At 37.1% G+C, this 16679-nt stretch overlaps 1 protein-coding gene across 2 annotated transcripts in view; it reads left to right on the top strand.

Annotated features, from left to right (window-relative positions):
* MECP2 (methyl-CpG binding protein 2) overlaps nucleotides 1–16679 on the top strand; it is a 53963-nt gene that overhangs the window by 18399 nt on the left and 18885 nt on the right. Inside the window, exon 2 of one of the 2 annotated variants that reach the window (XM_072430935.1) lies at nucleotides 10667–11002. In XM_072430935.1, coding sequence (XP_072287036.1) covers nucleotides 10667–11002 — 336 coding nt within the window. The remainder of the gene's footprint in view (nucleotides 1–10666; nucleotides 11003–16679) is intronic. The other variant, XM_072430936.1, reaches the window with a different exon arrangement.

Raw genomic sequence — 16679 nt, 5'->3', positions numbered from 1 at the left:
GGGGGGGGTACCCGACTGGCCTCACGCTCGTGTACTCCAACTAACTGTCATACACTTATGCAAAACAATTTAACCTGCACCGCTGCTCTCATTGGGAACCTTGCCAGAGACCTTTAAATTGAAGGGAGTTGTTTTTTAAGCTTTTTTTTAAAGTTTTTTTAAAGCTAACCTATACTCAGAATTTTCACTTTACATAAAAGGGTAGAGAACCCCTTTATGTAGGGTAAAAAATTCTTTTAGGAACAGAATCTTGAATTGCCCTAGAAAATAGCAGCACACTCCCTTATGTGCCTGGTTCTTCTTGTACCACAGACTTCTGTCTGAAGTGTGGAACCTAAGTCTGCATACACTCATTCAATAATTGTCATTGTAAAGAATCAAAAAAACAACAAAAGAGTGCACAATGAACTAGCACTGTACATACAAACGCCGTTGTGCTCTATAAAAAGGGGAGGAGGAGAACGACGAAGTGACACCCTGCTGCTCTCCCACTCCTTCGCTTTCTTTACGATGGTTTGTGTTTCATTGTTTCGCCAGGGCGGATTCATGAAAAATGAGCGCTGTACACTCACCAGATTCTCATCTGATATCAGTCCTAAGGTGAGAATCATCTGACATATCTACGTAGCCTAAGGCACGACGCTTCTGCCAAGTCATGTGAGATTTGGTGATGCCATTAACAAGCTGCCTACTATTCCCTTTGATGGATTTTTTTTACATGAGGTAAACAAAGCCCATTAGCCCCTGCTGTTAAGGTGGCAGGTTCCATTCAGTGAGAGAACGAGGCATGATTATTTGTCATCCCATTCCCGTCACAAGAATTAAAATTAGTTTCTTTATTGTACATTGATGGTTATAATTTAAGTCAGTTAAATAAAAACAATCTACATGGAGACGATAATCGATAATCTGGTGACATATATTTTCCCTTCCTTTTTTGAAATGCAGCTTACGGAATTCAGTTACTCTTATAAAAAAAAGCCTTACAGGGAGAGTGAAGTCCCTTTATAAAAGCCACAGAAATGGTACAGACACATCAGATCTGAAGTGCAAACATTTTACTAATAAAATCTCATAGACCTAGAACAAACTGTCTGTTGAGGTCAATCCTTTAGCATCTCACAATAGCTAAAATATCAGTTTTGAGTGGTTTGATCAAAAAGCCTTTTTTTTAATAAAAAAAATAAAAAAAAGTTTGCTTTTCATTGATTGTATTCTGGTATTCTGAGTGGTTTAGCCATTTTCAATGTTAGCTTGTAAATGTAAGTCTGAACAAAATCTTTTTCTGCAACACTTTACAAGGCATTAAAAAACGTTAAATCATTATTTTTCTCCTATTTTTTGTGCTTGCTGCTTTCTGTGGGAGTCCCCTGATTTGAAAGACAATAAAATTGTGTTTTTAATGAGAACTGTAAACAAATAATATAATCACTAGCCACTTATGAATAAATTCTTCCATGTGGCCCTAGCCTGAATTCCTTTTCAGCTCCAGCTATAGAGGCAGTGCTGATTTTAGATTTTAACAACATTTTCTCTTTTTAATAACTCCTTGAACCTTGCTTAAGGCCTGATGAATCTTTTGTTCTTTATTTAAACACTTAAACATAGCTAAGAATAATAATTATCCGTATGTTAATGAACATGGATTCTGATGCTAATAATTAGGTTTCATTTTTTTTTTTACATTTTGTTTTACAAAGAGAAATAAACTCTGTAAAGTGTTCAGTATCTTTTATCTGTGCGTTCCAGTGCATTGTATCCCAAATGTAGTATATGTGACTTGTGGCTGAATGGCAACACACTGATTACCCATTAGCACCTCATGCAAGTGTGAATCTACCTATCTTTCTCCTTTTTATTTATCTGAAAATGGAGGGTGACCCTTGCCAATGGAAAGGAAACTTGTACTAAATAAATACAAAGATTTCAATTACAAACCTTTCCTTCTGAAAATAATAATTGTTTGGCTGCTTTACTGGTCTGAGGTCTTTTTAGAGTCACTGATTCTCTACAAGTATGCAAATCAGTAATATTAACTTTGTGTTTGGGTTTTAGGTCAGTGACTTGAAATATTGAGGCCAGAAACCAAGCAAACTGATTTTGTGGCAAGAACGTAGCAATTGTAGAATCCTTTTTTCTCTTAGGAAAGGTTTTCTGTCTGCTTTGGCATGTTGTAATAAATCTTGTACTGCGGCTCTGGCCAGGGCGCACCGGCCGGAGCCGCAGACCATGTCCCCCGTACAAATCCCAGGCCTCTGTCCCTGAACCTGTGATGGGATAGTGGGTGAGGTTATGTCATGATGACGTCACTGCAGGGAAGGTGTCTCCCCCTTTGATTGACACCCAGCTCCCCACGCATGCGCAGTCAGAAGCCGCTAATTTTAGTGGTCCGCGGGACTGAAAAGGTTGGCGACCATTGGGCTAAAGGATACTTGGTGCTCAAAACCAGGCAGGTTCTTTTAACTTTGCATACGTGAACGTACTTAAAGAAGGTATGATCTAAAAATTGGTAATATCAAGTTCTTAAATTTCCATCAAAGCCACTGCCATCTTTTTCCTTCTTGTTTCAGTCTGCAATCTTTAGTTGCTCTTTAGGAGCATTTTTGTGTAAGTTTTGTGTTGACCCTTCTTTAACCACCTAGCCGTTAAGCCCGACCTTTGTATGAGCAAAAAAAAACGGCTAGGATGGTTAACCCCGAGATTTTTCCCATCCATACTTATTTTTGTGTTTTTCGTTTAATTTTATTAAAAGTAATTTTTTTTTTACATGATTGTGTGTTTCAAACATTTTTTATATTCATTATTTTTACTAGAACCCTGTTCGAACATATTTCTTTAAGTTACAGGTCTACAATTTAAAAAACAATTCATAAAAACCTGTGACGCTTTTGGTACAGAAATCTAGACATCAGTGTAACGCTCAGGTGGTTAATAGTAGAATTTTTATGAAAATAGGGGATCAATTTTTTTCTGTTTGTCACAGATGAATGCTGAGGAAATGACACAACTTGTATTTTTGTTGTATTCCTTTTTTATTACAAGTTTTAACCTAAGCAGCCTGCATTCTGAGAAGACACAGAGGGCCTGGCCCACAACCTCAAGTGTTGGAGGAAAGAGGAGAGCTCCTATAATAGTATTAGGAAAAATGTTTGTTTTTTTTTGTAAGGAAACCTAAAACATTTAAATTTTGTTAGTGTAGGGGAAGTAAAACTGGCAGGATAGTTTTGTCATTTACAGGCTAAACTCGGGATACTCGCCTGTCCCTGTACTGTTGCAGCCTCCACCATCTTTTACCACCCCCGTCCTGGCACCGACAGATGGGTGTCATTGTGGTAGTTAAGAATACTTATTGCAGAATAGACATTGTCTTTTCTGCAATTAGAATTTGATGGAACTATGTCTTTTTTTCCAACCTGACTTTCTATGTAACTATGCAACTTTAACATGAAATAAAATAAATTGCCAAGTGCAGATTTTATAATCTCAGTCTCGTGAGGGAGATTTGTTTTGTCTGGTGTTTAAAAATTTTTTTTTACCTCAATAAAAACAAACATTCTTCTGCAAACACTCTGCTACTTGTGGCTGTCTTTCAAGTAATATGGTGGGCAGCAGTAATGTTATGGTTTTCATTATGCACGCTATTTCTTGAGTAGTGTAAAGCAATGTTGTGATCTGATATTGAGGTTAATTGGGTTTTCCTGTGTGAAATGTGTGTGCATCATATGCATTTTGCAGTGATATACAGGAACCGAAGCATATGTCCTCCAAGACAAAGTGCATCAATGTGATAGGTTCATAAAATTATATAAAAAAATAATTTGATCTTGTCATTGTGTCCCCAAGTAACACAGCTGTAAAAATCTATTATACTTCACCTACAACAATACAAAACTGGCATATGGGTCTTGCTATAGTGTAGCCATACAATTTATTATATGTATTAATATTATAATAACATATAATAATATTGGGGATAGAGTTTTACATATCTGTTTTCCTTATTAAAATATTTATGCTGATTTTCTCACTTTTGCTGCATTTTCTGAAGAATACAAATTTTTATTTTTTATTTTCCTTTGTTCCACAAAAGGCTTATCTCACCTGTGTCTTTCCAAATAATTAGATGTAGAGGTGGGTTATGCCAAAAGCCTACTTGGAGTCTCACACTTTTTTCAAATCTTTTTATAGTACTCTGCCTCCCTATATTTTATTTTGTGACTGATTTTTGCTCATGAATCTCCTCAAAAAAATAGCTTTTTTACTTCTCATTAAAAATGCTGCCTCGCTCCCTGTTTTGGCATAGTTGAGAAAGAGAGGGAGTGTGTCTGATCAGGTATTATATGATATTATTGCTAGCACTGGGCAGAAAAGGAAAAAAAAAAAAAAGATTACTTTTAGTCAAACTGAATTTATAAATAATCATATTTAACAAAGTGTCAGAAACTATATGCAGAACAGGCTTTCCTGTTTGTGGGGGAATGGGGGCAAACAAATTTAAATTATTTAGGAAAAATCAGGGTCTGTATATAACCCTAAGTGTCTGACTAATCTAGATCACTGTCTTGCTGGAGTAATGCAGCCTTCCACAGGAGCTTCTTTCAGTGGTCTACTTGGGCTACCTGTTTGGTCTTTGTCTCTTAGACAGCTGTAAGACCAAAAAATTGAGCTAGCACCTAAGGCTGCCAATGGCCTTTGCCAATTCCGTGGCAAGGGCTTAGAGTTGTTAGCCTGCAACAGAAAGAACTGTTACTTGCAGGGTCTCTGGGCATGAAATTTTACAACCAAGTTTAAAAAAATATTGTCCCGGGAAAACTATGCTGTAAGCCTTGATGACATGATAGCTTTGGGGACCAGCATAAATTATGCTACGTGTGTTGGCGTAATGCAGTTCGATTTGCTATAAAAAGCACCCCAACAGACATTGCATGCAATGCAGCATGCTGCAAGAAATAGCACATGCTCCTTTTTTAACGTGTTAGGCAGCCTATTAAAATAAATGAGTTGCAAAAATGAAACATGCATTTTTGCATTGCATTACTGTAAATGGGCCCTTTAAAATATCTTTTAAATTCACAGTACTGATGAGAGGTTTAGCACTTCTTTTTATTGGTTAGAGACTTCAGGGAAAATATATGAACCCTGAGATGTCAACTGCAGAATATATTAGCCGCTGCATGTTTATATCCCACAAAGTACAAGTAGTCCCCGCGTTAAGGACATTTAACATACGGACGACTTCTAGATACTAACGGGGCTTCCCTTCTTACTCATGTGCAGAATGGAGGCTTGATGGGGGGTGGTTTGAATGACTTGCAGAAGTCTTTTGCGGTTCTGCAAGCTCTTGTAACTCTGTAACCCCTTTAGAAGTAATCCCGAGTGTGACTCGGGGTGGATTTTCGATGCAAAAAGCGGTAATCCCGAGTCACACTCGGGGTCGCCTAAAACAAAAAAAAACACCTTATTCCGTTGTCATCTCCCGGCATCCTGCTGGTCCCTGCAGCTCCTCCGGACACATCTTCTCTTTTCGATCTTCCGGCGTGTGCAGAGACATTCTCCGGGATTTTCTGGTGACGTTGGCACATGCATTGGTGCCGGCAGGAAATTCATATAATTTTGCATTGGATTCAATACAAATTAGCTGTATTGAGTCCAATACAAAGAAATCTTTATATAATTTATATATAATTATGTACATTATATATGCTACTGTAGTTATATTACGTTTCACAATTTTCTTTACCAGTTTTTTGTATTTTTTTATTTAAAAAATTATTAAATTTATTTTAATTTTATATTTCGGTGAGTTATACCTAAGAATTATAGGCCTACAATGTAAAATAAATTTCCATGCAAAAAAATGTAATGCTTTTTGCATGGAAATACGAACAGAATTAGAACACTAGGGGGGTTAATGACCAAGACAAACTCTGCAGTTGTTTCTTTTTGCATATCAAAGCGCAGCTTGCTCCAGAAGTTAATGAATGTCTAGGCTCAATAAGGTTTTTATTTTTTTGCTTTGTGATTAATTCACAGTAAGGATTTTCTACAGTACCTACACCACGCTGCCTAATAATATGTTGAGACAAACATATTTCCTAATTGCATTTATTAAAATAATGTACTTATTCCAACTTACATACAAATTCAGCTTAAGAACAAACCTACAGTCCCTATTTCGTATGTAACTCGGGGACTGTCTGTACTGGGTAATAGGGTTTCTATCCCCTTCTGGATTGCCCTACCTTTCTACTCCTATAGCTCTCCTTGTCTGCTTCCTTGTTTCTTGTCCTACCTCTTGTGTGTGTGTGTGTGTGTGTGTGTGTGTGTGTCTCTCTTACCGTTAATTACCCCAAAGGTGTCCTGTGGGTAAATAGTTTTCAATCTTCAGTTTAAATAGCAATGTTACCTTGTTCCCTTTTGGGTTTACAGTGTTTTTCTATGTTTGTAGTTGCATTTGTAGTAGACTGGTTCAGGTTTGCATTTATCAATTATGCACGAGTGCTTTCTTTTTGTATATGTGTAAAGAACATGAGGTAGAATACCCTTAGGGGAAATATTTTATAAACATTTTCTCAGAATTCAAACATCTTTGAGGATTTACACAATAGTCCTGATTTATTACAGCACTCCATAACTGGAGAAAATAAACTCTCATGGGGGAACCTGGGTGACCCAGCAAACCTGGAACAGATCTGGTCCAGGGCTAAAAACACTTGCCAGGTAATTGCTTGATTTTTAGTAAACACATTTCAGGTTTGCTGGATCACACAGGTTCCCATGATAGTCTGTTATCTTAAGTCCTTGAGAAATTTAATAAATCAGGCCCATTGTGTAAATCTTTAAAAGCTGTGCAAATCCTAAAACATTTGTAAATAATTTTTATGTTGATTTTTCAACTTTTATCCCTTGGTGTTCAGGAAAGTTCATGTACAAGGATGTTAAATCAATGAACTGCAACTTTTATTTATTTTATTTTTTGTCTAGTCATTTTCTTACTCTACACTCAATTAAAGCAGAAATATATATATATATATATATATATATATATATATATATATATATAAAAACACTTCTTACCTTGACTTTCAGGTGGCGTAGCCTGCTGTAAAACAAAGTGCCATACTTGCTGCACATGCAAATAAAATTATGGTTATAGGTCTGCTTTAATAGCAATCACTGAAGTGTTTTAGCATCAGTTTGTATGTTTTAATTTCTGCTTCTAACTAATGTTGCAGTTCTGTTCAGAGTGAAAACATTACAGTATATTTGATTTGTGCTTGCATTTAAATATTGCTGATGGTTCAGTATTTTCAAGGTACCATTTAATATTTGATTTTTGCTCAGTGTTGGTATTGATCTTGCATTGCTTTTACTGCTTGTAAAAAAGTGAATGCGGCTGACCTGCAAAGAGAAGCATTAATGCTTGCCATGTCTGCTGCCAAACTTCCTAAAAAACATTTCTGGGACTGCCGAATGCTTACATTCTTCACTAAGAACAACGGACCTTCCACTGATCCCTAGGTCACTACAGGACCCAGGTGCCAGTGAATGGAGCCAGTGGGAGACAAAGCATCAGATATATACAAAAGTGTGACAAATGCTGAATACAGGTCAGCAATGATTTAGCTAAAGTACATTGGTGCAATTTCTGCAGGCCAGCAAGTACCGAGTAGCTTGACAATTTCTGTTTCTAAATAATGAGCGGCTGTAGTACTTAAACTGCAAATGGCAAATATAGCGATATGCACACTATAAAATGAACATTGTGTTGTAATGATGTGTGAAATGTGACATAGGAACATCTAGTTATGATATTATAAAACAAATCTTGGTCATCTCTTTGTGTGGAAATTGATGGAAGGTGAATCATATATCCTGATGCTTTCTATTATGAAAGCAGAAAAAAACAAAAAAAGATGTATTCAATTATTCACAATGACAACTTTTGTCTACATTTTGAACAGTAACCCCGGAAAATGTGCAAAACTTGCATTTTGCTTGACAGTTTAAGGCGGACTTTAGTATAAATATGGAGAGAACTGAAGGTTTCTATTTAGTAAATGGTAGCCTTTATAATTTTTTTTTTTTACAATCCTTCTTTGTGCAAATTAGAGAATGCAAATAAATATTTGTGCTTTGGTCAATTTGGATAATATTTGTTCTGATTCTGTGTTGCAGGTTCAATTAAAAAGCAACAGATAGGTATAGTTCACAAATATTACAAACCAATCTATTTTATGCTTCCTGTTTATGTGAAGTTGGTTTGTTACAGCTGCATTGTTCCTCCTGTATTCACCTTTTCAATATTTGCAAGCAATAACAAAATCAGCTACATTGTGAGTCTGTGCTGTACTTGTTATAGAGATCTTACTTGTTATACAAGGATTTTTTTCCTGATTAAAAGTAAATTGCATCCTATGTTTTGGAGTTCTTGTGTACCTTCTGAATTTATCTCATTAAAATGTTTGTCTCCATGATCAATGATTTAAAACAAATTAGACTGTTTGTATCCCTTTTTTCCCCCTATATAGTTTTACAAAAAGCAAGGAAAGGAAGGGATTCTCCCAATTCCAAACGTCAAAGGTCCTAAAGATGGGATATGCTTGTAATATATATGTATGCATGTTTTATTCGATAGACTTGATGGTGACTTGGTTGCTCAATATCTGTGAGGTTCTCTTTTTTTTTTTTTTTTTAGATCTATATTTTTACTATTTTACTGCTGTCAGGCATTGTGCATCCTCACTAAAAGGAGATTCACCCTTGAATTGACCAATATCATACGGACAAAAAGTAATATGAGATCAGAAGCACCTTGTTTGTGATTGTGTGTGTATGTGTAATAAATAAATGAATATATATATATAATTAGGTGCATGTTTGGCTAGTTATGTTGCAGTTAATGTGTCCTTACTGAGTTGGTCTTGTTAGGCTGTGACAGGCTTAACCATAAACTCTTAACCATAATATATCTCTAATACAATATAATACATATCTCTCAAAAGGATTCTAGATCATTTATAAGTCAGAAGAACCTCATAATGTGTGCTGCTTTCGGCCCCAACCTGTGAAATTGAGAAATTGTAATTCTACTGTTTTAAAAAAAAATAGTCACTGGGAAATGTCTTTAGGGTTTTCGGTAAACAATGACTTGAGTAGCTATTGGCTAGTGTTCCACATACTGGGTCAAAAGCATAAAATTCAATTAGCACCCTTCAACCTGCAATATGTATGTTAAAATTTCCCTGGCACAGTGCCCTGTGTGAAAGATTTACTGATATTCTTTTACATGCTTTAGAACCAGCAGTGGACACTTGGATTGCCTGTCTAACAGGAACGAATAAGAGTAGTTTTTGATCATGTTGCAGAAAAGCACAGGCAATGTCCCTCCGGCAATAATCCCTTCTGTTCAGCATTATGTTCATCGTAGGTGAGCAAACCTATAATGTTTTTTTTAGTTATTTGCTATTTTAATCTTTGACCAGGTCTATTCCAAGTTTCCAGGATAAAATATATTTTATTCTGGTAACTTTAATGATAGTATTCAGTATTTATATTTTTTTCACCCCAGTAAACAGGGGTTGCAACAAACTAGAACACTGCTAGAGGTGCTTAAGAATATAATATTGACATAGTATTTTAGGGCCTTTTTGCACAAATGTGGGGTGTTAGCACAGATATGTTGACTCATGTTACATGCTAATAACTAAAAAGGGGAAATATTTCTAGCAGCCCAGGTTCATTATCAAGTTGTGTTGATAAAAAAATGAATGGCACCTCACCGCACGGAATCACACATCCTTTGACATTATGTGCCATTTAAAATTAATGGCACCACAGCACACGAACACATGTAACACACATGATACAGTGTAAATGGACCTTTAGTGTTTGCTTACATTTTTGCAAACACTGACAACAGCTGTTTCTTTCTGTCAGACTTGAAATAGCTAAATAGCTGCTATGATACACAGTGCAGAGTCTCAGATATCACACTGAAAGGGGATCTGACATCAAGGTATGCCCTAGGTGCCTAATTTACTAATCTCAGACATGTGATTTACATTGTAAACAATCACAAAAATGTCATTCGTAATACAAAATGTATTTTATAAATTGTGTGTATTGTAAAAAAACATACAGTGAGAGGTAATTGAGAAGGCAGTACAGTGTTATGTAGGAAGGTACAGGTTAGGGGATGCATCGTCTATCTTTCCTAGAACCTACGAACCTTAAAAATGAATGTAAAGAAAAGGTTGATATCCATAATCTAGGATTTGATAGTGTTGGGGGGAGGGGGGAGAGTTGGGAGAGCGCAAGGAACCAGGTTTTGCAAATTGTGTTATGCGCAAAGAATAGTACCGTATTGTGGGGGGTAAAAGATGGACTAAAGAAAATTTGAGACCAGTAACCTTGAATGTCCAAGTAACTGTAAAATGGTGCCTAGGTTGGCAATAGCAGGACATAGATTCTGTGTACAAACAAGTAAGCTCATTCACAAGATTGGGAGATCTCAATCTAATGTGCTTTAGTTTTCTAAAATGAGGACTACAAATCCACTCGTTTTCTGTTCTAATGTGTTCTCCAGGGTTGGGATTCTGTCCTAAAATACATTTGTACTAAACTTAGCTTTTTTTTTTTTTTTTTTTTTTTTTTTTTTTTTAAGGGAAGAAAAAACAGAAGACCAGAAAGACAAACCACCAAAACTCAGGAAAGTTAAAAAGGATAAAAGCAATGATGGGGAGCTATCTGAAGAAGCCCATCCATCAACACAGCAGTCGGATGAACCCACTGAAGCACGGAAAGCTGAAGAACCTGAAAGCACAGTGGCTGCTGCACCTGCTGTCTCTGAAGCTTCTGCCTTCCCTAAGCAAAGGCGGTCTGTTATTAGAGATAGGGGACCTATGTACGATGATCCAACTCTTCCTGAAGGCTGGACGAGAAAGCTTAAGCAGAGGAAGTCGGGACGCTCAGCTGGAAAATATGATGTTTATTTGATCAAGTAAGTGAGTAGTTTATGATTTCTAATGCAGATTTGGCCTTTTACAACAGGTAATAAAACTGCAGAAACAGTGTGGGGAAGATGGGCAATGACACTTTTTCTATCTTCTTCAAGGTGTAATGTATTCTAAAATATACAAATCACTCATATACTTGCCTGTTTCTTCAGACTAGCCCATTCTCCTTGGATGCAGTTTTTAAAAAAAAAACAGGGTTCTCGTCCCCTTTGTTTATTTAAATCATGCTGCCATATATTTAGAGTACTTGCTGTGCCTGTGTAGTAACATCTCGTGAGGTGTTATGGATAACTTTGGAATGGCCTTGTAGAATCCTATGGAAAGCTTCTGTGAATGACACAACAAGGGAACTGATGATCTGCAGAGGCTGTGATTTTCAGTAAGTATGTTTTGGAGACGACGTAGGTGGGCTAAATTAGCATTGGGGAGGTAATAGGTGCAATTTTTCTAGATATAATTTTAACCAGAAGGTATAATACATTCAACTTATCTGACTATCCCTATATTATAAATTGCTCTGTGCGGTAAATTTCCCTCCTATATTTACTAAACCTAAAGTGCCCCAGTGTATGATGCATTTTTCTAAAACACTTACCCACAACCTGTTTCTAAGCACACATAGTTTAACAATACTGTCACTTTGCATATTTATTCAAAACTTTTGCTTTGTGGTTCTAACCTAGTGTAAGCTTTGTGTTACACTGGGTTAATAATGCCATCCTCCCTGTGAAAAGATGAAAAAAAAAAAGTGTTTGAGAAGTGTTTGTGAATAGTCAAACCCTACTGCTGGATGCTGTGGCTGCTATGGTGGAACTCTAGGCAATGAAGATTTATAAAGTTTGGTTACTATATCATGAATACATGCACAAAACTTTTATTTTCCAGTCCTCCCACCAAGCGCTTATTCAGATTAACCGCTAAATATGCAGATAAAATAGAATTATTTTTGTGATTCTATCTACTAGAGGGTTTGTACAGCCAAACTTGTGGTTTACCACTAATAGAGAGGTGACTCTGTCTCTCATCAGCATTAATACTTATGTTTATTTAGCAGAGATTCAGTAAGCAGCAATGCTGAATCACAAAATTATTTTTTTTTTTTGGCTGCACAGATAAAGTCCTTTAGCGGTAAAACCTAAAATATATAGGTGTTTTGACTGTGTATTTACTGGTTTACCTTTAACTATTTGGGGTCCTAGCTACAGTATAGCCTCAGTGATGTAAATATTGGGCAAAACAATCATGAGAAAACATGCATGTGCTGCAAACAGCTATTTTTTTGGAACGATTGTTGCATCTGCTTGCAGTCAATATTCATTAAAACGCTGTAAATATTTGCAAAGCCTCAATGCAGCAACTGATAGGATCTTCTAAAGTTAGAAACAACAAAAAAGGCAAAAAAGAAAAGAAAAGGCTTGTTTTTTTGTATTACTTTGATAACTTAAAGTGGAACTAAACACAGTCGATGCCCACCATTATCTTCTTCCTTATTATTTTCTACATTACAGTCTTCAGCCATCTTTGTTAGCTCGGCCAAGGGAAATTTGATGGCACAGCACCAACAAGGCAGGTAAAAATAGATATTGCAGAAGGGACAACCCCTGTCCCTTTTGCAATAAACACATGCCTGATTGCCTGTTTTTAAAATGGAACTTTGTTCCGTTTTATAATAAAGTAAAGATAGGACACAAGAGATCTTTTTATATAATATAATTAGATACTGGCACATAAAAATTTTCAGGCCAGCTATGAACCCCCTCTCACTACCAGCACGCCTCAGTTTTATTCCATTACCATTGTAAGATGGTTCCTTCTCCGGTAGGCCAACAAATTGAAGTTTCTTTTCAACTCACTAAGTATATGGGTGTTCACCGTGCATCATTCATGCAATTTGTTTTGACTTTCTGCAGCATCACCCTCATCTGTTTTCCAGCTACCTCCCTATGGTAAGGCCAGTATCATCTTCAAAGAGTATGGAGCCCAGAGCAATAACAGTGTTTGCCCTGTGCTTAGTTTTTAGGGGCCACTTACCGTGAATAGCTGTAACAGGCTTGCATGACCAGCCAACCTGAGATGCACTAAATTTGTCTTTACCACAAGAGATCCTTAGTTTATTAGTAAGGTAAAAAAACCTTTATTATTTGTATCTGGGCTCTCTGAGAAGCTGGTAACCTGGTTTATTTTTCCAAGGACTCTGCTACAAGTCAAGCTAGTATACTAGGGAGCCCAGGACAGATAGAGAGCCACGACAGTGCTCTGCCTGTCAGTTTCTGTTTGCACGGACTTGGTATCTTCGGCAATTATTTTCTTTTTTCGGAAAATTTTTCTGTGCATTTTGGATTTTCTGTTACTCCAGAGGCCTTGTCTTGTCCCTCGTACAGTAAGTACAACTGCACCCCTAGCCCTTTTTTCGTAGCAATTTAGTTTTCCCTTTTATGCCTTGCAGGCTAAAGACAGATCACGCTGAACATTTTCTCTGCAGGACCAGAATTACCTTGTGTAAACTACTTTTTCCCTTTAGGGACCCGCTCTGACCCACAGTCATGGTTGACTAGGTGACTTGAATCAGCAGAGCGTATTATATTATTGAACACCAGGCCAATATACCCATAAAAAGTTTATGGTGCATGCAAAGAGTTCAGGAGTATGGTGTGTGTAACCTACAGAGTGTAGCGGGAAAATAGGATACATCACATACAACCTCGAAAACAAAGTGCAGGTCACCAACTCTATTCATAGCATAGCAGTACCTCTTTTGAGACATTTTAACAACACCCTCGTACGTACGTAAACCCACATTCACAATCACCCACACATGCATGTACACATACTGGCACGCTACATACATCCTGGCTGTCTCTGCAGTCCCTTCATTTCCTTGGGCTCTGGCCCCTTCAGAACTCTGGTACACAGCAACCCTAAAGCTGCATACACACACGTCAAATTTGGCGTGTGTACAGCCCGCGTCGTTCTTTTGGATCCGTCCATTACGATGAACTTGTAATAAAAGGGAATGGGGAGAGCGTGCAGCAGGGTGCCGCTCCGTCGCTCTACCCCTCCCCTTTCTATAGAGCAGAACGGTGCTGTATGTACAGCACTCGTTCATGCATCGAGCAGTTCTTATCGTTGAAAAGGATCATAAATGATCCTTTCCAATTACAAGAATTGCACATGTGTACGCAGCTTTACTTGTAAATAAAGCCAGGACGTTACATATTACTCGGATACTCTGCCAAGCTCTGACACAGATGGTGTAATTTACATTTGAGCCCTGCAAATGAAGTAAGTTTTGGGAGACTTTTTAATGCAAGCTTTGCTTACAATCTTATGGCAAGTAAACTTTTAATAATAAATACATTAATTGAATAGAAGCAAAAATCAAAATGGACATGTTTTTTTTTTTTTTTTTTATACGCAACAGTGCTAATTGTATTCAGTGATAACACTCATAGAATACATAATCATGGTGGTGCAAAATCAAATGTACATAATAACATGAATTTAGATCTTTTTTGTACTAGACAAAGGTAACCTATGTCTTGAATGTAGAAAGTTCAGTATATCAACTGCAAACACATGAACAGTAATCATTTTTCATGACACAGTAGAGCTGTGGCTCCCCCCTTTCTCTCTCTTCTCCAGAGAGATCTGCCTGGAATACCCTTTGTGTCAGCGGTCGCTAACCGGTGCGCGAAAATTTTGGTGGTCCGCAGCTCTGGCCAGTGCACGCCCGAGTGGGGAGGACACCAGCTACAGCCGCGGACCATGTTCCCCATGCAGATACCAGGCTCAGGGAAGTAGGTGGGTTGTGTCATTATGAGGTCACTATGGGTGACTTTAAGTGACACCCAGCTCCCCGTGCATGCAATGAAAAGGTTGGCGACCACTGCTTTATGTTATGTAATTAAGTAACCTACTAGGAGTGTTTCCTGATTGAGACCTATACTTGTTTTCATATTTACAACTGCTATATCAAACGCACAGCTACCCCTGAAGAAGCCCTCGTTCGGGCGAAACACGTCGGGTTCGGCTTTCTCGAGCTACGTGTCACCTCCCTACTATACTGTTCATGTGATTGCAGTTGATATACTGAACTTTCTACATTCATGACGTAGGTTACCTTTGTCCAGTACAAATAGAAGGGCAAGTTTTCCACTCTGCGCCATCTAAATGCATGTTATTGTGTACATTTGATTTTGCACCACTGTGATTATGTATTCTTTGAGTGTTATTACTGAATACAATTCGCACTATTGCCTATAAAAAAAAAAAAAAAAAGTGTCCATTTTCTTTTTTTCTTCTGTATAATCGGGGATGGCACAATCCCTGCTAAGGGATATTGAATGAACCTCAGTTCATCACCTTTACTAGGAAGTTCTCTGCTACAATAATTTTTATTTGGAACATTAATTGAATAGTGTTTTTTATAGCTACTAGAAGTATGCTTTAAATCAAATGATGGTGTGTTCCAGAGACTTGCTATCAGATTAGATGATAACTAATGTATGTTTTGACATACAGAAAGTCTAGAAAAGAGAAAAAAAAAATAGAAAAAGAATTACAACAAGCTCAAATGAGTGCAATGGGCTGGTAACAAAAAAAAATGAAATGTTTTCATTTACTTTTAATATCCACATATACAGTGCTGTCATTGTGTCTGGATTCTCCTGTGCTTGGTGTCACAAGGGTCCTCCACCATATTTACGGCATATTTTAAGGAACTGTTACTGTGTCTGTAGATGTTGATTCGCATAGCTCATCTGCTTGTTTTTGATGAATGCAGTGAAACTGGTAAAATATTTTTTATCTAAATCTGATACCATCATGCCTGTGGATGCAACTTGCTGTTTATTCCCCTTAAAGAAAACATGTCACAGACAGAAAATTTAGGAAGAACTATGATAAAAAAAAGCAAATTAAAAGGTTTGAGTATAACCTGCATGTCAAAGTAATTTAGTCTCATTTGACTGAAAAGATATGCAAATCTCAACGTAAAGTCAAACCTGGTCTTGTCCCATTGTACAACCTGAACTTTCCAATCATTTCTTTATTGTTATGGGCAGCTCCGTTGACCAATCGATAAGCTGGGAATGCAGCAGAGACATTCAATCCTGATTTTTATGCAACTTCAGCTATGTTTACCTCTGTATCTGATGGTTGCTACATTCCTTTTTTATTGAAGCAGCATGTCCAATAAATAATAAATTCTCTGATATAATTGGGTTCGAATTGCCCGGGTTGCTGCATGCTGTAATTAAATTATACAACTACTTCCCTGCTAGCATGGCAGAGGGGTTAAAATGTACCAAAATAAGGCGGCAGGTCCCTAGCAAAATAAAAAGAAGATAATGATATAATAATCCCCATCTCCACTGGTGTGGAGGGTTTTGATTTTTATCCAGTGTAACAAAATAATGGTACCTGTGGTAACGACATACATGGAGAATCTAGCAAATGAGTATAAACATGTATTTTTCTTATTGGTAAAGGGAAGATAAGTTTTCATATAAAGCAATGCCTACTTTGTCATAAAGATGACGCTCACTCAGCAGGAGCTTAGGCTTACACCATTGCATTACATTTGCTGTTTTAGCATAATTAAATAGAATGATGTACTGCAGTGAGCTGTACCACTATTCTGTCTCCCTCTCTCTCTTTTTT

The sequence above is a fragment of the Pyxicephalus adspersus genome, chromosome Z, assembly GCF_032062135.1.
Source record: "Pyxicephalus adspersus chromosome Z, UCB_Pads_2.0, whole genome shotgun sequence".
In the NCBI taxonomy this organism is placed as follows: Eukaryota; Metazoa; Chordata; class Amphibia; order Anura; family Pyxicephalidae; genus Pyxicephalus; species Pyxicephalus adspersus.
This window is presented reverse-complemented; position numbering and strand designations above follow the sequence as displayed.